At 40.2% G+C, this 25,727-nt stretch overlaps 1 protein-coding gene across 1 annotated transcript in view; it reads left to right on the top strand.

The window, feature by feature from the left end:
• The window catches only part of CMTR1 (cap methyltransferase 1), a 2,799,821-nt gene that overhangs the window by 132,571 nt on the left and 2,641,523 nt on the right, over nt 1-25,727 (top strand). Inside the window, exon 2 of the mRNA XM_044060367.1 lies at nt 20,938-21,075. Coding sequence (XP_043916302.1) covers nt 20,943-21,075 — 133 coding nt within the window. The 5' untranslated portion in view covers nt 20,938-20,942. The remainder of the gene's footprint in view (nt 1-20,937; nt 21,076-25,727) is intronic.

Below are 25,727 nucleotides of genomic sequence, written 5' to 3'. Positions count from 1 at the left end.
CACGAGGTGGAGTCCCACAGGGTTCGGTCCTGGGTCCTCTCCTGTTTTTTATCTACTTTTCTGTAGTCCAGGCCAACATGAAGGGACTTTTGCTGACAAAGTTCGCAGACAATTGCAAAGTTGGGAGCTTCTGTTAACTTCCCCAAGTGATGTTGACATCCTACAGAAAGGCCTCACTGAGACTGACTGGTGTCAGAATCATGGCCTTAAGCTCAATGCCAAAAAATGTGTTGTCATCCCCTTTGGGAAAAACCTGGTTCCCATGAACTACCATATCGTTGGTAGTCCACTGAACACAGAAGACATTTATAAGACATTTAGGAACACAGGTTGACAGCAACCTCTCCTATTGACCACCACATTGCCACTGTGGTGAGTCCTATGTGGCACATCTCATTATTACGGGTTTTGCATCCAGGAAGAAAGAGGTCATTATCTCCCTCTACTCTTCACTCATTAGGCCAGTTGTATGGCGTGCATCTCACTAGACAATAGCAACCGCTGGAGAGGCCACAAAAGTACCTCACAAAGAGGATTCTAGGCCTTAAATACTTCTCCTATATGGACAGACTAAAAAATAAAAAACTCCCAACTATTCTCTCTCTCTCATATCACCTACTTAGAGGCAATCTCTGCTGGACTTACAACGCCATGTCTGATCCAGTTCTGTAAGAAATGCTACATCTAAAGAAATCCCAATCTGCACCACACGCTCCAAAGACCTCTACCTCATTACTACAATAAACAGAATATGCTGGAGGAGCAGGTTCATAACCCAGAGACTGCCCATGTTATGGAATAGACTTCCCATATATGTCAAATGGAGCACTTCACTGGCCCTCTTCAAGAGAACTCTTGAGTAGATGGGAAATAGAAAATTCACCCCAGGGATCACTCCAGTGGCTTTACTTGACAGAGGCACTGGCAACCAAGGTCGGGTGGCATGATGTCAGGGTAATCCTATGGGACCTGTTACCTGGGATAAAGTGCCATCTCCCAGTCAGCCTTTTTCTAGGGCTGTCCCTAGAAAAAAAGAAACTATGTTTGGACACTGCTTATCAAAGAACACTTTGTCTATTCATAAGGGTGATTTTCTTACCTTGGCCATGAGTCTGTTGTAGGTTTTCATTCATGGAGAGCAGAAATCTATACCAGACTGTATCCTAAGTAAAGAAATTCCTGAGAAAAATATGCCAGAGGAGTCTGACAGAGATGGGGCTTCTGCTGCAGATTCTCAAGCCCAAGACTCTGATTAAGAGGAAAGTTTGTCATTTCCAACTCCTTTAGAGGAGTTTTTCCTTTTCTGAGACTTCATCCAGGATGAATGCAGTATTTTTGTGGGAGCAAGTGGGTGTTCCCCCTGAACTGAGCAGATACTACAATTTGTTGCAAGTGGATATGCTGCATGTTACACCCGTTCTTTCCATCATGCCAACATTGGAAGATTAGTTAAATGCGGTCTTTGATAACCCTGACTTTCTTCATTTCCCAAAAGGGCTGACTTTATAAAAGTACCCCACACTAATGAAGTCTTAACTACCAAGCACATATGTAGAAGTTAACTCTTTAATTGCGTGAATAGTTTGAGGGATCCTTCTGCCTCACTTATTTTAGAAGGTAGGTCATGTCTGAATGCTATTTCTAACCTGTTTTAGGCATCTAAACATGCTTTAAATAGTGTGCGATTCTGCAGATGCTGTGTATAAGGCCTCTGAAACAGTTTTGACAAGGTATGCCTGGGTACATAGTCAAAAGTAAGCTGATGAGGTAAAGTTTCAGATTTTAAGCTCTACCTTATATTAGGAGGCTTTGCTTCATTCTGTGCTAATCTGCTTCTCAGGCAGTTTAATAGAAAGAGGGAAACTAAGTACAGAGTCAATGTGTTTCTGAGATGTTTCAACCCTCCATAATCAGTCATACAAATCAACTGCTTGCTTCAAAATACAAAATAAGCAATCCCTGCCATCTGTTGGCAAACGGAGAGAGAAAAATATGTGGCAGAACAGTTTGTGATACTTTCGGAAAAAGGACCGAGTACATCTTCAGAGTGACTGTGCCAGCAGCCCCCTCTCCCTCTCTAAATCTGTCCCAAAAACTGTCTCAGTCTTCCCCTTTCCAACCATAGTTTCAGATTCATGGGAACAAAGTTGTTCAGGAGGGGTTACATGTGGCACCTGATACACATACCTCCTTTACGGGGGAATTTTTCCCCACCATCCCAACCAAACCATTATTTCCCCAGGGTGCTCTTCATAGTCAGTGTTGCAGTACCGAGTCTGGGAACTGGCCCAGTTTCCAGAGTCTTTACATCATCCTTAGCCGAGGAATATCTGAAGACTGACATCTAGATGCTCGTGTATAAGGGGCATCTGTCAATGCCATCTTGTTCTTTCTAGACAGTAACATATGTGAGGTGCCTTTGCTGCCCTCTTTTCTGACTTCTAAGCCTGAACCCTTTGGCTTGACTCTTCAGGGGGCCGCCATGGTTTCTGGTCTACCTACGAATACCACCAAAGCTCACATGGCAGTTGGGTCTGAGGCTGCTCTGCAGGCCTCAGTTTTCAGTGCCTGTGCCATGGCTCTTGGGAAGACTCCCTGTCTTTTCTGACTACCGAAACTACAACGAAGGTTACGGTCAGACAACTACATCCTCTGGTCAGCCCTTTTAACATGGACAACCAAACCAGTGACTCACTTCATTTGCTTTGCACTGCCTCTGACCACCTCTTCTCAAATCGAAACCCAAGACCTCCTTTAAAATAGCACTAGAGTTTATGGTCTTCATGAAATCTAGCGAGACCCATCATTCTTCCACCTCCAAAGTTTCCATTCTAAAAGAAGCAGGCGAAATAACTTCTCAGGAAGTGTGATTCCTTTATCTTAGAGGATGTGGAAGAATTGTCTTACTCTGGCCACTTACCACCTCAGGCTTACTCAACATTACACTCAAACACATTCTCTTCTGCCTCCACCCCCCCCCCCGATAACCTTTACTTTCATGGATACCCTACATAGAATGAAGGAGGTTTTCAGTTGGGGAAAGTAAGCAGTTCTCTCGGGCCCAGACCCACTACAGAGAACTGCTGAGTTTACCATCACCCAAACCACTGGCTGTTCATCCACTGCATGTTGTATTAGATGATGTCTTCAAAGACTTGGCTCTGCACCCTAGCTCTCTGCCCCCTGCCCCCGTGAAACAACACAGGTGTTAGAGTGCTTGAATCTCACAAGCATCTCTATAAAAATCCCAAATACTGATCCTTCTGTTGTCTCCACAGAAGGGGTACCTAATGGACCAACAAGACATGCTCTCCCTATTGACAAAGAAAGTAGACTATTAGACAAATTTGGGGGAAAAAACCTGTCTGTGGCTTAGCTACCCTTAATATGACAGCTTTGTGATGTCAGTTCCATATGATAAAGTACCTTGAATCTCTTCAAGAAAAAATGCTAGCTAAGGCAGACTCTGTTGCAGAAAGAACCTTTTTCAAGAAGTCCACGAGATAGCCAGAGAAGTTTATAATTACCTAGACGTTCCCTAAAATGTATCTGTGATGCTTTAGATACTTCTTGCAGGGCAGCTGGGCCAAGTTCTGTCATCCACAAACATGTGTGGCTCAGAACACAGCCCCCATCAAACTAGGTAAAGGCTGTACTACTGGATGCCCCATTGAGCAGGTAATCCTTTATTGGTCCTCCAGCTGAACAAGTTTTGCAGAAACTGGATTAAAAAAGGAAAGCAAATTAAAAGTGTGAAAGAATTTTACCTGTCTTTGACCCCCCCCCCCAAGGTACAGTAGGAATTACCCTTCAAAACCTTGGCCTTTCCCGTGTAGATAAGAAAAGGTGAAACCTCCCTGTGTTAAAAGATTAAGACAGTCTAGGAGATGGCAAACTGAGCAATCACAAAGAGCAGGGGCTTCCAAAGAACCCACCCAGTACTGAGAGCAGCTGTGACTATATGTTCTATCCCACCATTCCTTACCCCTTCCTTTCCATTCCATACCTCTAACTGGATGACTCTGTCTTTCATAAACCAGTGGAACTCCATCACCAGGGACTAACAGGTCCTTGGGATCATAGAGATGGGGTACTACATTCAATTCAGAGAAATACCATTATCTTGGGCATTTCAGAGCCACCAAAAGATCAAGAAAGCCTCTTACCACCCTTCCCCACGGAGCTACTTCAACAAGAGTCCATCCAGCATGTCCCTTCAAGACACGAGAGAAAAGGCCATTAGTCAAAAGATTTTTCTAGTCCCAAAAAAAGAGGGTACTTTGAGTCTCATCCTGAACCTCTCAAAGCTAAAAAAGTTCCTCAACATACCACAATTCAAAATACTTAAGTTGCCAGAATTGCTGCCCATGATCTTCCAAAATGCCTCCAAGGTCACAGACAGTCACAGAAAGTACCTGCAATTTGTAGCAACAGGCTCCTACTTCCAATTCTGTGTTTCACCATTTGGGCTGTATGCTCCCCCAGAGTTTTCGCAAAATGTCTAGCTCCTCTCATAACACATTGCATAACTCTAGTAGTTCATATTTATCTGTACTTAGTTGATTGTCTCATTCAAGGCAGATCCATTTAGGAGACCTTGGATGCCTTGCAGATTACTGTAGACTGTTTTCAGAAAGTAGGTCTAATCCCTGAATCTTCAAAACATCCCAAACTCTCCCTCAAACAAGGATCCTCTTTCTATAATCCCTCATAGACTCTGTTCAACAGCAAGCCTTCCTTCCCCAAGATAAGGTTATTTTTAACAGGCTACCTTACCAGTCTGCTTCCAAAGCAACTCATCACTGTAAGAGAATTTCTGAGGATACTGGGGTACGTGGCATCATGCGATGTTCATCGTGCATACAGCTGCAGTAATCACATCTGGGTTCTCTGCCGTCAGGCGGGTCCTCGGTCGGCCGAATTCCAAAGTCTTGGTCCGGCGTTGGTTGTTGTCGCTTTCTTTCCTGACGTCAGTGCGACAGGGGTATATAAGACACAGCCGACGCCATATTCTTCAGTCTTTTTTGCCGCGCGGTGCCCGAAGCACAAGCAGTTCGCAAGTGCCGGTCGGCCAGCTCCTGAATTTATGAAAAATTGGAAACCGAAGTCTTCATTAAAGCTAAGTACCCCGTTGGGGAAACTTTTCTTGCCTCAGACCGATGTCAGAAAAAGTTAACAATTGTATTTCTTGTGGGAAGCAAATACCGCATAAGGATTTCCATTCCCTCTGCATACCGTGTTTAGGCCCAGACCACGACGTCTCGAGCTGTCGCTTTTGCGCTACTTTCAATAAGCGCACTATTAAGCGTCGGGTGGAGTTCGCCCAACACTTTTTCGGTAAAGCCTTTGATTATAAAATGTCGTCGGAGACTCCGACTACCGTTTTGCCCAAAAACCGCAAGGACAAGGATCGACACGCGAGGTCCGCGGTCCCCACGCCAAAACCGGCTACACGTGGTCCGGTTCTCAGCGAGATGCCTATGCAGTCCCTGACTACCGACGACACTTCTTTGGCGGGGTCTTCTGTAACCGAGACCGCAGGTACCTCGGCCCATACCCAGACTACAACCACCAAAGCCACTGTGAGCGTTGAGCCTCCTAATGTGGACAGGTCCACTCCCACCCATGTTATCTTTAGACCCTCATCTTCCTTTTCAATTAAGGCCTTTACTAAGTCCAAATCAGCCAGGCATCCCAAGAGGCCTGTTGCACAGGGCCCATCTCCAGGCCCAATGCCTAAAAAGCAGATGCTTAAGATGGCTGAGGATTTAATTACTCTTATCAGGGGTTCCCAACCCCCTCCAGACAAGAGACCCAGAATGGAGGAAGATTCTCCCTCTTCTGATCAGGGCTCCATTTTTTCAGATCATTCTGATATAGAGGAACACTTTTTCTCCCCTTTTGAAGATTCTGACGCAGAGCAAGTCCATTCCTTCTGTATCTCCTCCTGAGGATTTTTCCTTTGGGGAAACTTTGCACACCTTGAGGGAACACTTCCATTGGGAAGGCCAAGACTTTTCTGATTCCAAGAAAAGACTTGGGGAATTTCTTTTGTTACCTCAACACAGACCTCTGGCGATACCTCCTGTCTTGGACATACTGGATGATGTTTATTTGGAGGCTTGCCTTAATCCGGATTCCCTGCCTCCTGCCCCAGTCAAGCCTGATAGGTACTACAGAGTTCCTAATTCTCACCATTTTCTGTACAAAAGCCATAATGCTGACCCTGAAACCATTTCTCAAGGCCCCAAGGGAATGAAGGCCTCTACTGCTAAGAATCCACTTCCTTCCGAAAGAGAGTCAAGATCCTTAAAAAGGTGGGGAAAAAAGGTATATACCTCGGCCACCCTAGCCATGAGGGCCTTAAATTGTCAGTTTCATATGCTTAAATATCAGCAGTTTCTGTTATCACAATTAAGAAATAAAATATGTCAACCTGAACAGCCAGATTTGAAGGAGTTGCAGGATATGATGCATAGTGCAGAACAAGTGGGTAAATGCACCTTACAATGTGGCTATGATGCCCTAGAGGTCTCAAGTAGAGCTGCTGTTACAGGATCAGTTATTCGTAGACATGCATGGCTTAGGGAACAAATCTTGCCTGATCATGTGAAAGCTAAACTACTAGATGCTCCATTACAAAAGGATGTGCTATTTGGTACTAATGCTGAGGAGATGCTACGGAAAATGGAAGAAAAAGCCAAATCTATGCAATCTGTCAAAGCTTTTCTACAGGTTCAACCACCACGTTTTAGCAGAAATTGGCCTTCTAAAAACTGGTCCTTTCCAGCCACGGACAGGCCCCAAAGAGGTAGATACAGGTCCTCAAGGGGCAGAGGGCAATCACAAGGATCATATAGAGGCAGGCAATGGCAAACTCCAGCACCAAGAGGTGGCGAAGACAGTGCACAACAATATAGGAAACAAACCCAATGACTTCCTCCTTTCCATGCCAAGCAAGTCTCAGCTGGCAGCACCTTTGGGAGGAAAGCTGGCATTATTTACAAGAAATTGGCATATTGTCACAACAGACAAATGGATCCTGGACATTATAGACAGAGGCTACAGATTTCATTTTCACACTCTACCAAAATGAGAGGCATGCCAAACCTGCCACACAATCAAAGGGCAGAGGCACAACTACAAATTTCAAAGCTCATAGACATGAAAGCTATTCAAGAGGTACCTACTCACGAACAAGGCCAAGGTTTTTATTCCAGGCTATTTCTGGTACCAAGGAAAGGAACCGACTGGAGACCCATTTTGGACTTATCCATCCTAAACACATTCTTACTCGTACCAAAATTCAAGATGCTCACATTACAGCAGCTTCTTCCCATGCTGGGCAAGGAGTTTTGGCTGGTAACATTGGACCTCAAGGAGGCATACCTGCATGTCCCAATCAGACAAAGCTGCAGAAGATACCTCAGAGTTCTTGCAGGTTTAATCCACTATCAATTCTCTGCATTGCCCTTTGGCTTATCTACTGTGCCCAGAGTATTCACGAAATGCCTGGCATCAGTAATTGCCTACTGCAGACTTCAAGGGATACAAATTTACCCTTATTTGGACGACTGCCTTATCCAAGCGGACAGCAAGCACATACTTCTGGATCATCTGGCTTATGCAACACGGTTACTGAACTCTCTGGGATACACAATCAACAAAGAGAAATCCAGACTAACACCATCTCAGAAAATAACTTTCCTGGGTGCCAACTTGGACACAAACACCCAGATGGGCCTATCTTACGCCAGAAAAACAGGGGCAACTAACTCAGTACTTCAAAATACTAGCAAATTGTACCAGGCTTACTGCAAGGAAAATCCTGAAGGCTCTGGGCTTCATGGCATCTTGCATTCTTTTAATCCCATGTGCAAAGTTGCATATGAGGAAACTTCAATGGTACCTAAAAAACCTATGGTCTCAACACAGCCACAGTTTGGAAACAATAATACCAATAATTCCATGTTTGCAAAAGGAATTTCTATGGTGGGCCCAAGCATGTCAAACAAATACAGGTCTCCCATTCTGCAAGCCTCAAGCAAATCAAGTCATCACAACAGACGCCTCAGATTACGCCTGGGGGGCGCACATGACAGACAGGTGCATTCAGGGCAAATGGTCCCAAAATGAAAAGCACCTACACATCAATCAAAAAGAAATGCTAGCAGTGATAAATGCAATTACAGCTTTCAAGGACCTCCTGCATCCAGGACAATTACTGATAAGAACAGACAACACCACAGTAATGTTGTACATAAACAAACAAGGAGGAACACATTCATACCCCCTGTGCAGACTAGCCATGACACTTTGGAACTTGGCTCTGGAATGGCAAATTGAACTTCAAGCACAGTACTTGCCAGGGTTGGAAAACACGCTGGCAGACAATCTAAGCAGAAATATGACAGATCCACACGAATGGAAGTTACATCCTCAAGTGTTTACAAAGATAATCCAAGCATGGGGGAGGCCAGACATAGATCTCTTCGCCTCCCACAGGAATCATGAATTGGAAAAGTTTTGTTCGAGGACCTTTCATCCAAAGGCCTGGAGAGTGGACGCCCTTTCATTCAGTTGGACAGATCATGGGATCTAAGTTATGTATTGGAAAACCTAACTTAATCTCCCTTTGAACCTGCTGCCAATGCCTCTCATAAGATGCTCATCTGGAAGACCACTTTCTTAAGATGCTGAATCTGGAAGACCACTTTCTTAAGATGCTGAATCTGGAAGACCACTTTCTTAAGATGCTGAATCTGGAAGACCACTTTCTTAAGATGCTCTATCTGGAAGACCACTTTCTTAAGATGCTCAGTCTGGAAGACCACTTTCTTAAGATGCTCAGTCTGGAAGACCACTTTCTTAAGATGCTCAGTCTGGAAGACCACTTTCTTAAGATGCTCAGTCTGGAAGACCACTTTCTTAAGATGCTCAGTCTGGAAGACCACTTTCTTAAGATGCTCAGTCTGGAAGACCACTTTCTTAAGATGCTCAGTCTGGAAGACCACTTTCTTAAGATGCTCAGTCTGGAAGACCACTTTCTTAAGATGCTCAGTCTGGAAGACCACTTTCTTAAGATGCTCAGTCTGGAAGACCACTTTCTTAAGATGCTCAGTCTGGAAGACCACTTTCTTAAGATGCTCAGTCTGGAAGACCACTTTCTTAAGATGCTCAGTCTGGAAGACCACTTTCTTAAGATGCTCAGTCTGGAAGACCACTTTCTTAAGATGCTCAGTCTGGAAGACCACTTTCTTAAGATGCTCAGTCTGGAAGACCACTTTCTTAAGATGCTCAGTCTGGAAGAACACTTTCTTAAGATGCTCAGTCTGGAAGAACACTTTCTTAAGATGCTCAGTCTGGAAGAACACTTTCTTAAGATGCTCAGTCTGGAAGAACACTTTCTTAAGATGCTCAGTCTGGAAGAACACTTTCTTTATAGCTGTGACGTTAGCTAAGAGAGCTTCTAAGCTGCAAGCCGTCATGTGTACAAAACCTTTCATTGTCTTCCGCAGGGATAAGAGTCACCCTTGGAACAAACCCATCCTTTATGCCTAAGGTGATTGCAGAACTTTAAACCAGGCTGTCCACTTAACAGTGTTGTACCCAAATCCACAAAGCAAGGCAGAGCAAAGCCCTCCACTCCAAGGATGTGCACAAGCAGGTTAGGTGCTATCTTGACATTATAAAAAGCCCTAATACAGCAGAGCAGTTTCTGGTGGCTTTTGCAAAGGGTAAGAATAAAAAATGCACCAGCAGTTGGACTCCAGAAAGCAACCAGAAAAAAAACAGGTAAATGAATAAAGCCACGAGTTTTACCTAGGTTTCGTCTTTAATCCGACTTCATCAGAACACAACTTAATACAAATGAAAAAACAACCTTATATGCACACTTAAAAATGACATCATCACCAATCAACTGTATGATAACTTAATTAACACAATCACCAAAATTGGGGTTGTGCCTTTTACTATGTTTGCTGGCCTTCAAATTGATTCAATTATGGTGATTGTGTTAATTAAGTTATCATACAGTTGATTGGTGATGATGTCATTTTTAAGTGTGCATATAAGGTTGTTTTTTCATTTGTATTAAGTTGTGTTCTGATGAAGTCTGATTAAAGACGAAACCTAGGTAAAACTCGTGGCTTTATTCATTTACCTGTTTTTTTTCTGGTTGCTTTCTGGAGTCCAACTGCTGGTGCATTTTTTATTCTTGGTTTTTTTTTTTTGGTAGTATGGAGAGTGGTGTTGTTGGACCAGACATTTTGGGCTTATTGGAAGCTATTAACCAGAAATTACCTGAGCATTCTAAGCAGATTCAGACTTTGGTTGAAGGCCAGCAGAATGACAAAAATGCTCACATTTCGGGTTCCAAAACTAATGGAAAACGCGATTTTGCCTCTGTGGTAGGAGTGGGTCGTAGTTCTCCTGAGGTGAATACTGGAGTGAGGTCTACGAATCCTTCAACTTCTAAAAATACAGAAGGTATTAACTTTGGTGCTGAATTTGATGCTAATAAGTGGAGACTTAATGAATTTAATTTTCAACGAAGTGGGGCATTGGTTAATGTTGAAAGAAATGACTTTAAACCTATGGCACAACGGTTAAATGAATTTGAAAAGAAGTTATTTACCCTTAAGAAACTGCAAATTGAAAATGGGTACTTGCAGAAAAATATTGACTGTGGCCTTGTACCCAAGGGTTTGCGAGCCTGGAAGTATCCCAATGGGATTGCCAATAATAAAGACATGCTGGAAGAGGTTCACAATCTATACAATAAAATGGGGCTTGATCTTTTAGCTATTATTATAAAATATAATGACCAGCAAATAGCCTCATTGTTGCGTGAACTGGAAATAGTGAATGAGGCTATCACTGCTGATTTGAATTTTGACCATTATTTAACTAACTATAACAATTTGCTGGCAGAAGTGAACAATCAATGTGAAACTATCTTTTCAAGAAAAGCTAAAAAGATAGAAAGGGATAGCAATGAGTATAGGCGAAATATAGCATATCCCATGTCTGAGGGCAACTGTTATGGTAAAGTCCCTTTAAACAAAAATTATTACAGCAGGGACCTGGAGGTGGTGCCTATTGCTGAAAGTACAAATGATGAGCAGGAGCGGGCTGAATTCCCTTTAGAAGCGGAACCAAGGAGGTTGGAGAGGATACGTGGGCGGAACCAGCGGCAGGAACAGAATATGTTCAGCGACTACAACAGACAGGGTGCAAAGCCAAAGTCACTAAATTCTGTCAATGTAGGCAACAGGGGCAATCGAGCCCATTGGAAAGCGTAAGTCCGGGTTGTGGATTCAATCGCACAGGTGAGCCCTTCTATTTGGAGCATCTTCCGTATTCACGAAACAGTGCTGGATATTCTGACTTTAAGCTGGCTGATTCTATTACCCCTGTAAAGTTAGAGACGAACTGGCGTTTATCGGCGCTGAATGCAGATGACTCATTTAGTAATCTCAATAGTTCGGGTGAAGTTAAGTTTAATATACTTGCTAGTGTAGCACGTTGTAATGATGGTTGTGAACTAAATGCGCTTTTTAACATCAATGAGCGGTTTGCAAGTAGCGATATTCAGTCACCAAATAGTGCGATCATCTGTAATGTTGACCGCTTGGCAGTGACTGCTGAGAATAGTTCATTTTCGGCTTGTGAGCCTTGTGGGGTGTTTACGGTCACATCTGCTGCAAATTTAAATGGGAATTGTGCTTGTGGGCTTGCTACTTCCGTTTCGTTAATTTCGGATGAGGTACGTGAGCATTTGGATTACCATGACGCTGGGACAATTTTTGGACATTTGAATCAAAATCAAAAGCATTCTTGTGATATTATCAATGTTATCAATGATAGCGAAGTTTTCGCTTACAATTCTGACATACAATGTTGGCAAGATATTACTGATTGTAGCAATAATGTAGATATAAATGGGGATGATTTTGTTGATCCGTTTATTTTTAATTTACATTCCGATGGCACACATGTGAACATGATGGGGGGTGCATATACGGCTCATAGGCCATCACATGTTAATTGCAATTATAGAGCTGGACGTGGGTCAGCTTTGGGTAAGGATGGAAGTGCATTTATGCATGAATCAGAAATTAGTGCAGATTCCAGCTCGATTATAGTGAATGTTGATAGGGGCGAAGTTAAAGGATGTAGTGTTGAAATTCAGCAACCTTTGGCTACGAATGAAATTCTCTTTGATGCTGATGGTTATAGTGTTTTGGATAATAACAGTTCGGGGCATGACATTGATGTAGATTGTGTTTCCCTGTATGATGTCAGTTTGCACACCTTTCCAACCTTTTTTGGCGAGGTTGGTGTGCATCAAAACAGTAACATTGACAGTGAAATTGAGCAAGAAATCGAGAATGTGGTACCTATTAGTTTGGATCATTGTAGTTTAGATTGTGGAATTGATGAACTGATACAAGTTATAGATGAAACTTTACAGTGGCTTTAAAACATGGGCCTAGTAGTCCTGTTATAGTAACTAACAGTCATGATGATTTTAAAATATATAATTATTCTACTAAAATCATTAGCAAACAACATGTTGATTTGTTGGCGAAAGGCTTAACTTTTGTCCCCTCTAGCTCGGGGGGGGGGTTTAACTAACACCTTGGTAGACTTAAAAATGTTAGTAAGGAAAATGAACTTGAAATTGATGTTTGATGGGGCTGATAGAAATCCAGCAGGTTTGACCCTGAAAAAACCAAGTAAGTACATGCCCCCAGCTAATATTGTTACCAGTGCATACGAAAGGATATGTGAGTTGGATATTAGGGAATACTTTAGGTCGACAATGAGTTTACGTTACAGGACAGCTTTCGATATGAAGGATAATTTGACTTTTGATGAGCATAAATTATTGGATGGGTTGCTAAATGATACTTCTTTAAGATTTATGAAGCCCGACAAAGGAAATGGTTTAGTGCTCATTGACAAGGTTGATTATGTTAACAGTATCATGGCATTATTGGCAACGGATACTTATGAAGACGTTAGCCTTAACGAATTAAATATTGCCTATAGTAAGGTTAACTTATATATTGAGGACCTACTTTGGCAAGGGCATATTAATGAGGATGAATATAGGTACTTGATTAATGATTACCCAGTGGTGAGTGGGATATTTGGAGTGCCTAAGATCCACAAGGGTTTGAACAACTTGGCATTCAGGCCAATTGTTGATGGTAAACGCAGTAAAACTTGCTTTATAAGTAAATTTCTTGACTGAGTTACAAAAGGGTTTAAAGGTATTTAATTACATCTCAAAAGATTCGTGGTCATTTTTGGAGAGGTTAAATGGCGTCAAATTTACCAATGACACCATTATGGTAACAGTTGATGTTGTAAACTTGTTTTCAGTCATTCCTACAACTACAGGACTGGAATGGTTGGAGGTTCAACTGTTGAAAACTGGTTTATTTGATCAGGATAGAATCAACTTGTTGGTGGGTTTAATGGAAGTTGTGCTGACAAACAACTTTATCCAGTTTGAGGGCAGTTATTTCAAGCAGACAACTGGGGTAGCGATGGGGGCGGCGTGTGCCCCAGTATATGCCAATTATGTAATGGCATATTGGTAGCAGGAATTCCTTTTTACTAGTAGATTTATGCCCCACATTAGCTTTTATATCCGCTTCCTGGATGACTTGTTTATTATTTGGGAAGGTGGTAATGATATGTTTGGAGAATTTATTGAATTTGTCAACAATTCTGTTGAATTTTTAAAATTTACTTATACTATGAGTAAAGTTGAAATTGATTATTTGGATGTGCATTTGGTCCTCAATTCGGTTGATTCCAGGTTGATATCCACTATTCACAGAAAAGCCACATTCTCCAATTCATATCTGAGTTACTCAAGTTGTCATCCTGACCATCAGAAGAAGGCAATAGTTAAAGGGCAGATGGTCAGGGTGGCGAGAATGACAAGTTTGGAGGTTGATTTCATCAAAGAGCTTGATTTCATCAAGTCAATGTTTATTAGGCGGGGGTATCCATTGGCACTGTGTGATTGTATAGCTGATGAAGTCAAAGCCAAAAGGGCTAATGGTGTTTATTGGGCTTTATTGTATGGTAAGCAAGACAATAGAAACGAGCATGTTGAGGACAGTACTGTTCCCATGCGTGAAATCATTCTTAGGAATGATGATACTGGTGCACGGGTGGGTGGTGACCATCCATTACTTTTCATCACCACTTTCACCTTTGATGCCCCCTATATTAGTGATATTATTACCAACAATTGGAAAGTTTTGAAAATGGATCACATAGTTAGTGGGAAATTGGGGAGACCACCTAAATGTGTTTATAGGAAGGGATTCTCTTTTAAGCAATTATTGGAAACGAGTGATGCTGCACATTCTGTTACTTACAGGAATAAGGGCAATTTTAAGTGCGGTAGATGTACTGTTTGTCACCTGATCAATGTGACGGGTCCCGTATTTAAGTTGGCTGGAATCACCGTTAGGGTTGGTGCCCACTTTGATTGTTATAGCACAAGTGTCGTATACGCGGCTATGTGCACACATTGTCCAGCCTTTTATATTGGGAAGACCTGCAGGGCATTAAGAGATCGTATTATTGAACATCAGTCTGATATCAGGATAAAGAAAAAGACAAATGCCCTGTACAGGCACATTGACATTTATAGTGGGCATCACTTTAAGTTTTGTGTGGTCCAGCAGATTCTGGTGGACAAATTTGGAAAAAAACTGGATGTGCATTTAGATATAGCTGAGATGAAATGGCAGTTGTTACTTAATGCATTGGAATTTCCAGGCATTAATGACTGCATTTCTATTATGCCCATTTTAAAATTAAAAAATATATTGGGGTGAATCAGCTTATACTCATATGGGATACACCAAAATACAGCATAATAATCGGATGGGTTCGTGTTTTTTTTGCGATTATTTTTCATTTTAGAACGCAGCACTTTAGTTCTATTTGGTATAATTAATTTTTAATTTTTTAATTTTTAAAAAAGTTTTAATGTTGTTTAAGGCTTGGGGTTGTGCCTTTTACTATGTTTGCTGGCCTTCAAATTGATTCAATTATAGTGATTGTGTTAATTAAGTTATCATACAGTTGATTGGTGATGATGTCATTTTTAAGTGTGCATATAAGGTTGTTTTTTTCATTTGTATTAAGTTGTGTTCTGATGAAGTCGGATTAAAGACGAAACCTAGGTAAAACTCGTGGCTTTATTCATTTACCTGTTTTTTTTCTGGTTGCTTTCTGGAGTCCAACTGCTGGTGCATTTTTTATTTTTGCAAAGGGTAAACCGGTCTGTCTTCAAACAATCTAAAAATAGTTGGCTAACTGCATTAAGTTCTGTTACGCCCACCGTGGAAAGGGTTTACCTGAGCATATTAAAGCCCACTCCACCAGACATGGGATGATTACCCACAGCTTTCTTCAGAGGAGTTCCCACCCAAGCCATCCTAGAGGCAGCCACATGGAACTCGGCGTGCACCTGTACAAAGCACTATAATGTAGCCAATGTCTCCAGGGCTAGATCAGATTTTGGTTTTGCCGTCCTGCAGAATCTTATTTCCTAAGGTCATACAGATGACCCACCACCTAACTTTTAGTTTTGGGAGTTCTCCCAAGAATCAGTACTGCAACACTGACCTACGAAAAACATAGTCCAGTTGTGTCCCATTTACCATAATTGTAGCTGTTCAAATAGGTCATTGTTGTAGTACCCATGCTCATCCTCTAGCCCTCCATCTGCTGACCATTTGTCTTCCCCCTTGCTGTGTCCAGGGGGCAGAGGAGTTTTTCTGCAGATAGTCCTCGTATTTTCATCATCCCCTCTCTCCCCCCCCCCCACATTAAATTCAGACAACTGGGGAGTTTATACTGTCCTTCAGGCATCAGATTGTTTATGCTTAGGAAGACCTGAAGATAGTGACGACAGATGACCCTCTTATACCCTGACATCTAAACGTTGCTCTTCAGATATCCATCAGCTGGGGCTGTTGTAAACACTGTGGAAATCAGACTGGTTGCGGGCTTGTCTATGGCAGGAAGACCTAAGAATCAGAACTGCAATACTGATCTGCTCAAACATCTACAGTTACAGTAAGTGGGACACAGTTGTACTTTCTTCAGCACATGCTGATTCTAGGAGTCCTAGAACCAGTGCCTTTAGACCAAAGGGGTAGGGGAAGCTTCTACTTCAGAAGCTTTCTAGTACCAAAGAAAGAGCCTTTTTGGAGACCAGTTCTAGATATGTTCTTTCACATCCTGTCAGTGAAAGTATCAAAATGCTGACCCTATGATGTCTGATACTGGTTATTACTCTTCTGAGTTTTATGGTAACATTAGACCTAAAAGATGCATATCACATTCTCAAAGTCACAGGCTTCAGAAAAGTTGAAATTCTCTGTATCTGGATCACATTATCCTTTCTCTGCATTACTCTTTGTGCAGTCCACAGCTCCAGGGGTGTTTACAAAGTGTCTAGCTCCAGTGATATTGCAGACCGGAGGACATTGATATAATTCCCTATTTAGACAGTTTTATCTTTGCGGAGTCTTTTGCCAGATGTCATAGCCCTTAACGTGGGTTTCTTCACTCCTTACTAATCCCAGTTTCCAGATATAAAGGTTAAAAATCCTCCTCGAGTCTGTCACAGAGGTTTGAATTTTTAGTCTGCCTTAAGAGACTGTTCTCTGCAAAAGTAGTTTTTTAACCCAGGAAAGATGGATTTCTATCTGGAAAATTTTCAAAAAGTCTCACTCTTCACAGGATTCTAGGATTCATGGCTTCCATGATTTTTTGGGATTCTCCTTGCCAGGTTATACTTGAGAAAAATTCAGTGGTTTCTTAAAACAAATGGACCCAGGACCAAACCTCATCCTTTTTTTTTTTTTTTTACAATTTGGGGTTTTTCAAAAAAAGAAATGAATTGGTGGACACTGCAAATTAGTCAAAATCTAGAGCTCTGATTTCCTTCCATTGGGGAGCAAATTCTATGGGGGTAAAGGTGCAAGGCCTGTGGGACTTGACAGACCGATCAAAGCATATAAATGTCAGATGTTAACTGTGATCCATGATATACAATCTCTGTGTATGATATACTGAACCTTTACAGTTGATTAGAAACAATGCCACATTGATGTGGTACAAAAAACAGAGGGGCACCTGGACCCCCCCCCCCCAAGCACACTGCCTGTGATGCTTGAGATATAGTTTGTTCAGACATCTTGTATTCCATAAAAGCAAAATGTAGTGGCAGACGAGCTGAACAGGAACTGGAGAGACCCTGAAGAATGTCAATTGAATAAGGGAGTCTTCCAAGACTTGATCCAGTTGTGGGGAACACCTCAAATAGACCAGTTTGCTTCTTTTCAGAATACACAACCAAACAAACTCTGTTGTCTGGGATGTTCAATTAAACATTTGTGTGTATCTCCAGAGTACTTCTGAAGATTTGGAATCCCTCTTCAGAAGCTGTGGTGACTACTAGCCTGGGGTCTACTACCACAAGCTTCTTTATAGATTGGATCTACTCATGCAAGACAAGGGAGTTTGATAGATCCCAATCTCGAACAACTTAAGCTGACTGCCTGGATAATTTAATTTTGATATTTTAGGCACCTTTTTATGAGGAGATGCAGCAAGTATTAAAAGGGATAAGAAATGTTGCTACTAGGAAATTTTATGTTCACCACTGGAAGAGGTTTTCTAGTTTGTGCCTCACCTACAACATGGGGCTTATCCAGGATTATTACCTCTGGTTCGCAAACATTTGTGTTAATATCCTATGGCTTGTTTACTCCTTTAGCAAGGGACATTTACAACCATTTCAGTATATTTGCCACTGGATCCTTCCTTCTTTCAAACTTTGCTGTAGCTGTTCTAGAAAGGTTTATTTTGCTGAAATGTAAGGTCACTTATACAGCTGACATAATTAGGATCTTTACTTTTTGTTGGAAAAGTTTTTCTGTCTACATGTGAACCAGGTATTGTGGATGGTTTTTTTTTTTGGTTCATTTCTGGCAGACTGACTAACTTATTGTTGTGACAGCTGAAGGTTAGTATCCAAGTTGCAACTATTCATCCTTTTGGCATTCCATGTGTATGAAATTATCTGTAGAGTAAATACCCCATTCATGCCTTTACTACTTTCAGCGTGCATTGAATGTTGCCATCCACTTCCCTAATTTCTTTCCTAAGTTGATTGACAAGAAAAAAGTGTTAATTTTACTCCAGTCATACTTTTTCTTCACTGGTATTTTCTTGTCAGCACTAAGTCCTTTAGGAGAGCTAAACCACTGTGGACTTCCAATATGAGATTGAAAATGGTAACCTGAGTAATTTCAGACCATTCTGGTCTGTTGGTTCCTTGATTTAGCTTGACTTGTAATTCCCATCATGGTAACAATTCCAGGCAAGATTAAGGCACATTGTAATGGAGACCTGTTTTCTTTGATGACTTATTGAAAAGGGGTGAATTCTAGAAGTATTCTACAGACAGCTACATGTTCCTCTGTACTTACTTTTACAAAGCGTTACTAGGACTGTAGTACATGGGCTGCTTGACTCTTATCATTCCTCCTGTTAGGTTGGATAAGCTTTGGTAATCAACCCAAAAAGCTGTAGCAGTGATGATGATGAATCAAATACCATTATGTAAGTTGTACTCACCTTAACAGTAGATGTTCAAATTCCTCACTGCTGAAGTAGCCACACCCTCCATCCATCTTCTTCTGTGTATAGTTAGTTGTCAGGCTAAATCTTATTGTGCTTTCAGGATTAGGTGAGCATTTTTTTTGGGGGGGTAAGAAAGTCCTGAAGTTTTCTACACAGTGACTGCTGATTTCTCTTCAAGGATTTATCCAGTCAACACTCCAAGTGTAGGTGTGGAAGAGAGCAGAGCCTTTTGAAGATGGTCCTGTCTTCATATCTTAGGCATGATACAAACCAAGTAGCCAAATGCTAAGCAGCAGTGAGGAATATGAACATCTACTTTTATTGTATGTGCAACTAATCTGTAACCCCCCCCCCCCAACTAAAAAAAAAAAAAAAACATCATTCTCCACCTGTCCTGTATTACATCAGATCAGCTATATGTGCTGCCATCAGTAGCATAGTTTTCATAGATTTATAGTAATAATAATTGAGGTATATTGGTAGAACTACAGGTTTCGGGTAGGTAGGCCAGTTCTTTTCTTTCATGGTAGTCAAACAAGGCAGGCTTTTGTATAAACAAATCTTATTACAATGACTAGCTGGCTGTATTTACTTATGTTACAATCAACATGGTAAAGCCTTGCAAGGGCAGGTTAATGTGCATTCATCAGGTAGATGTTACTGCAACTGCTTTTTCAGAAGATTTTAGCTCAAAGGATCTGTGAAATAACTATCTCAACATCTATTCACGCCTTTTAATAGGCATTGTAAAGGTGGTCATTTTTTCCAGAACCACAGCAAGCATGATTACTGCAGTTGTCTGCCATCTTTGGCTGTTCCTCTTAATGTTATAGTACTGTACCCATATGTTATAACACATTAGTGATCCTTATGCTGGACACAATATAGTTGTATGTTTAGTCACCATGGTAGTCAGTATTTGAGTAGTAGGATCACTGCAACCATGTATACTTTGTCCATGTCTTCACCTTTTTTTGTCTTTTGACTTCATTTTTGTTCTTGGAAGCTTTTGTACCATGCCATAGGTGTGTGCTTCTCTTCCATGCTCCTCTTTTAATTTCTTTAATGGAGCAGATTGCTTTTCAGCATCTGTACATTCTCTTGTTATTGACTAACTCTGTCATCAAGAAAAGAACACAAGATTTTGAGTACCTTGCCCATTTATTCCATATGTCCTACTGTTGCTCATGGCATGGGTAGAGATTGGCCATGTGTGGATGTCCAAAAACTTTGAATGTCCAGCTGTATGATTGGACATCCTCCTGGGACATAGTTTCCAGACAGTGAGGCTTGCTACAGCAATGATCCCACTTTCAGGTATGGGGAGTATAATTGCATGGCTCTCCTTGGCTTACATCTGTGGTGTCAAGTATATTGATTTGCATGCAGACCAATCGTATTGGTTTGCCTACAGAACAACTTGGAATTGTGGCATTGGTGGTCATTACTGTGTGTGGGCATAATTGTAAGTGCAACATATGTTAGTCAAAAGACTGTTTCCATGACAAGTATGATATCTAACATTCTTTTAGATCACATTTGCTACTTGTAGCCAAATTTTAATTTAGGTGAAATGGCTGTCACTTCTTGGTTGTAGTCGAGAGTGTTGTAAGTTACTTTTATCTGTCTTCTTCAGTTGACCATAAACAGCTCAGTAATTACAAATATATATTTTTAAGCATTGGGGAGGATAGGCTATCCCACCTATATGTAGTAGTAACTGCTATTAGCATGCACAGGGCACCCCTTTTGTTGTACTGTAGCATAAAATGGCAACTTTGCAATAGTCTTCTTAGCCTCCTTAGTGTCCTTAGCGTTCACATTTAAGATGTAAAGAATGTGCTTTTACTGTGTCTGTGCCCTATTGTTGAACAGATTTGCAGTTGAGCAAAGTTGTGTGGGTGATGGCTACTTTATGGAACACATTGTTTAACTTATCAAAAGTTTACAGTTTTCTGTTACTTAAGCAGCACTTTTTATCTTCCTTGCATTTTAGTGCAGCATGCCTCCTTTTGTAGCATTGTTTATGTATCATAATGTATTGTGTGGTGGCATGTTGACAGGGCAAAACGGCAAGTTTTGGATACTACAGAGGGTTTTTTTTCCCTTGTGGTGTAATCGTGTAATGTTGGGCAGTTTGGTTAACGCTTCTTTTACAAGTTCTGGATTCTCGCAAATGTTAATGGGGAAAAGAAATTGCAGTTTTAAGACTTTCAAAGTGTCTGTCTATGTTTGCAGTAACGATGAAGAGGAAGTTTGTTGGAGATGCTGTTGAGGCTCAGAAGAAACAGCGAAAGACTATTGAGGATCTAGGGCTTAATCTCAGCTCTACATCTGATGATGAAGGCCAAATCAGCAACCATGCAACAACGCAAGGTAAGATGGCTGTGTATTATTTTAATTAGGTATTTGATGGAGGGCAGGAAAGTTATTGCAGCAAAAGTTTTTATTTCTTTTCTCAAAATTTGGCATCGAAGGGTTCTTTAGCTACAGGTATTTGCTGCTGTATAAGCCGTATGTCTGGAATCTACTCAACCTTGACTAGCTCTAATTTTAAAAGGCATATTTCTGTAAACAATGGTGGTGATGGTATTGGGAAGACTCTCTAATTTCTGAATAACAGATTTTTGTGTTTTTAAGTTCCTTTTTCGGGTGATATGTTTTACTTATTGCTCAGAAGTCATAAAACCGTTGAGAAGTATGTATTCAGAATCCAATTTTTGAGGGTGAATTATATACATAAGTGAAACAAAACTAGAAAGTATTTTTATTCAAAAAATTGGTATGTATGCTTGTATGAGTAAAACATCGCATAGCGTAAATGTTCTCATTATATTGTGCCTTTGATATTATTTCAATGGCATTTGATCATTTATAAAAAAGGAAATTGGTTTTGTATTGTCCACATCAGAATGCTGTACAAGACATTCATACTGTCAAGCTTTATTGAGTAAGCAGTCTGTTTATAATGAATTTGTGCTCATTTGAATGCCTTGGGACAGAGCAATAGAGAAGTTTCTGTTTTAGAAGAACAGCTTTAATACCTGATCCAGTGTTGGGAATTATTGAATCGCTTAACTCCTCCTTTTAAACATATGGTGGAATGCATTGCCAAAAATCCACTAATTTGTATAGCACCCTTAAGGAAGACTGCTGGTTAATTCAGTTGTATGCTGATTGTTGCATTTATTTATACATATTTAGTTTATTGAGTAATAAGTTGGCTGGGATAATCAAAGTGGCTAAGCCCATTGTTTATGCAGTGTAGTAACTGTATAAAATGTTCTTGCACAAATATTTCTGCATTATTATTACTATGATGATACTTATGATGTGCTGTTGAAAGTGACCACATTATCATTCGTAGTATGTTTTAGATGAGACCTAAAATGGAAGTAACAGTGTGTAGAACAATTGTTTTTACATAAAAAGTAGTATCGATTTTAATGTCCAGCTTTTCGCTGTATGTATATATTGTATTCACAACTAAGAGTAAGAGCTCATCAAAAACAAAAATGAATGTAAAGGAGGACAACATGATTGAGTGAGTGTGTAGAGCTTATCTGAAACCATCCAGTGTTGTATTCTGATTTACTCTGTAACAGCTTGGTACAAAAAGCTTTTATTTTGATTTTGTATATTTTTACTTCCGATTTTTATAAGAAAGGGATAGATCGTAGGCGGGCACACTAGTCCTTCCAAGGAGCCTAGCTAATTATAATGAGCTGTGACTGCAAGCGATGTGAAAGCATGCTATTGGGCATATTCCCTTGCCACTTAAAGAACGTTTTAACATTTTAGTGTGACTGGAAAAACCTGCACTGTAGGTCAGTATGACCATTTAATGAATTATTTCCTTTTGTACGAGGGTAGCTCAGTATACTTTATTTCTGTCCTTATTTGTGTGATGTCATCACAATATACTTATATTACAAGTAGTATTTTTTGAATTCAGCGGTTACTGCTTTTGATATTTTTGTTAGTTAAAGGTTTTACATGAATTCTTGTAGCTGAGAATGGATGTTTTAAATGAATGTCTTTAACAATTTGCTGAGGATAACATTGGCGATTTCTTATGTCAAAGGTTAGATTTGTTTGCTATTACTATAGTAACCTAGACTTACTAAAAATGATTGTATATGTGCAACTGACACAGCTTTGAAAACTGTTGATGCATATGTTAATGACTTAGGGCAAGTGCAAATATAACCCATTTAGGAGAGGAAGTGCCCCATTCTAGTAAAGAACTCTCGACTCCCGTTAAACATGAAACTACAGATGATGACTTCGGAATTCAAGATAAAAGTATGTAGCAATCTTAGGGAAGAAAATAAGAAAGGGAGACGTTCACAACAAACTATATAGAAAAATAAATTGACTAGTGTCTACAATGCATAAAGAAAAATATGCTGAATAAAAAAGCAACATGTTGATATGTAATACCCACATTACAGGGAATGATAATGTAGTTCAGTCACAAAATATTCACTTTATAAAATCGCATAATTGTTCCAACAGTGAAAGTGAAAACAGAGGTGAGGGGCAGGCTAGATAGAAGAAATTCTAAATTCAACTTGGAAAGATTAAAATACTTTATTCTTAAAAAAAATGGCTGTGCAATTACAAAGATGGTTAGATGAGAATTATATGCTTGCAAATGATACAGCAGATGAAAACAGTGAGATTAATAAGCCTAATGGTGATAAAGGTTATTATTTTGTAGCAACTCAAGTAGCTGGTATTACTGAGTTAGAGGTGGCTTATTCTTCAGATCCAGTCAGAAATGATATCCCACTATATAATTCAGATATTAAAGGAACTGAAACTCACATTTTCAAACAGGTTAATGAGCATTAAATAGCTTGCAAGGACCAAAAATACAGGATGGTGAGTAAGGCCTTAAAATTGGGAAGTATGGAGCTGTCTTTTATATGATGTGGTACAAATGATCTCATCTTTAAAGACTTCACTAACCTTCAACAGGGAACTTGCAGTCCTCTTAAGTAACATCTTGTTCTGATTTTATGAAGTATTATTTTACAAGTCATATATAGAAGGAAAATCAGGTTAGTGTGAATGAAAATATTTTTGGGGTAAACACCTATTAAAAATGTCCTATTTAAAAAAAAAAAAAAAAGTCCACACCTATATTTTGTTTCACGTGTATTTAGGATAGAGTCAGCTTGTCAAGACAATGGAAGACAATATTCACAGCAGATTTTGTTTGACTACAGACAGGATTTTTGCCAGGTCAGAAATTTTAACCGTTCATAGTTAAACTTGTCTTTGTCTTTGCTGATTAATACCAATGCTTTCGGCATTATCAAAGTTTTTTATTGGAAATTTTGATGCATTTTGATTTATTCACATAAAATTGTTATCATTTGTGAGATATGGTTACTGTAAAAGGATGGGAAACCGGTTCTGTTAGGATAAAAAATGTTGTTCTGTGTCAGATATTGTAATAAAAAATCTGATAGAGGTGTTATGATAGGGATTAAAGAGTGGGACCAGTTATTAATTAATTAAACTTTGATGTTAAAGCCAATAGTGTAAATTGTGTACTGGTGTCAGTAAAGACAACACTGTAATAAATTACAGTTGTTGGAGTGTGTACACTGACGTCCCCCCTCTGGGCCATTAATCAGGGAGCCTCAATCCTCACCACTGACACCAGTGGGGAATGTTCACTTGGAAGAAAAGTAGATACACACATTATTTTCAGATGCAGCTCACTGCACCATGCACAATTTCCCTTAAGAGCACACTCCAGTCCTGGGGCTGGACTTCCTCTCCAGGCTCCAAATAAAACTCCCTGTCTGCAGAAATCAGTGCTCTGTGCACCTGTTCCAAGTAGCTGGTAGACAAACGCTTTGAGATTTGATTTTCACAGACACATACACACCTGGAAAAGGCTGGTACAGATCTACCCGCTTTGCAACCTCCACCTAGTCTATAAGGCAGTTCCACTGCCACCAGCCAGCTACTTTTTTTACTCTTAGTAAACTTAATACTTATACAAATGGTAGTATTAACCACTCGGCAAGACTTTCAGGACCGTGATGTTACAGTGTCACTAAATAAATGCAGGTACTCTCAAAAGTTAAAATATTTTGAAAAAGACCAGCCACAATGAAATGTTTAGATATATTTAATTATAAATAATAAATAAAAATCATGAGAATACCGAGTATCTGTTTACAATAAACACTAGAGTTTCAGCTCACAGGAAATATAAAAAATAACAGATGAAAAGACATGGACAGATACAGAGAAACAATACTTTTAGCGAATGTCACTATATTTTCCTAACTGAAGAATTACTGTTCCCTAGTTAAGTTACTAAAACAAGGCAAGATGAAGTGGGTGAGTGGTCTTTCAGTTCCAAAACAAAGTATTGACTGTCATCTGTCACATCTCTCACTAGTATCTAAATAATATTTCAGTGTTGACTACAGAATAATAGCACATCTGGTCACCTGATTCTGTGGTTCCCATACTATCTCCCTGACTAGATGCTGAGCAAGGATCTAGCACAGATGCCACAGTACACTCCTAGAACTTTGCTAAGGTTTATTCCAGCATCTGGAGACTGTAAAATAATTCCATCCCTTTCATCTTTCCTGCAGAGACTAACCAGCCATTCTCTGGCATCCAAGGGTAGCAATTAGTTCACCACTAAGGACAGTAAGGGCAGGATCCCAGCCGAGGCATTTTGTCTCTGACTTCATTCAGGTCTGTGAGATAAAATCCTTATGGCGTAAACCAAGTCACTTAAGTTTAAGCTATTTTTCTTAAGGTTAGCTGGCTGAGCTTAACCCCTTCCCTTCCAGGATTCTCTTAACATAAAATACATACACACCCACACGTGGTGTGTGTGTGTGCTTATATATATATATATATATATATATATATATATATATATATATATATATATATATATATGGGTCCCCTTTACATAGTCGACATTTCATAATGTCGACAGTCATTTGGCCGTCAAAATGTCGACATCCATTTGGCCGAGACCA

Source organism: Protopterus annectens, chromosome 1.part0, assembly GCF_019279795.1.
Source record: "Protopterus annectens isolate FY-2018-M chromosome 1.part0, PAN1.0, whole genome shotgun sequence".
In the NCBI taxonomy this organism is placed as follows: Eukaryota; Metazoa; Chordata; order Ceratodontiformes; family Protopteridae; genus Protopterus; species Protopterus annectens.
Note: the sequence above shows the minus strand (reverse complement) of the source record. Positions and strands in the feature narration are given on the sequence as shown.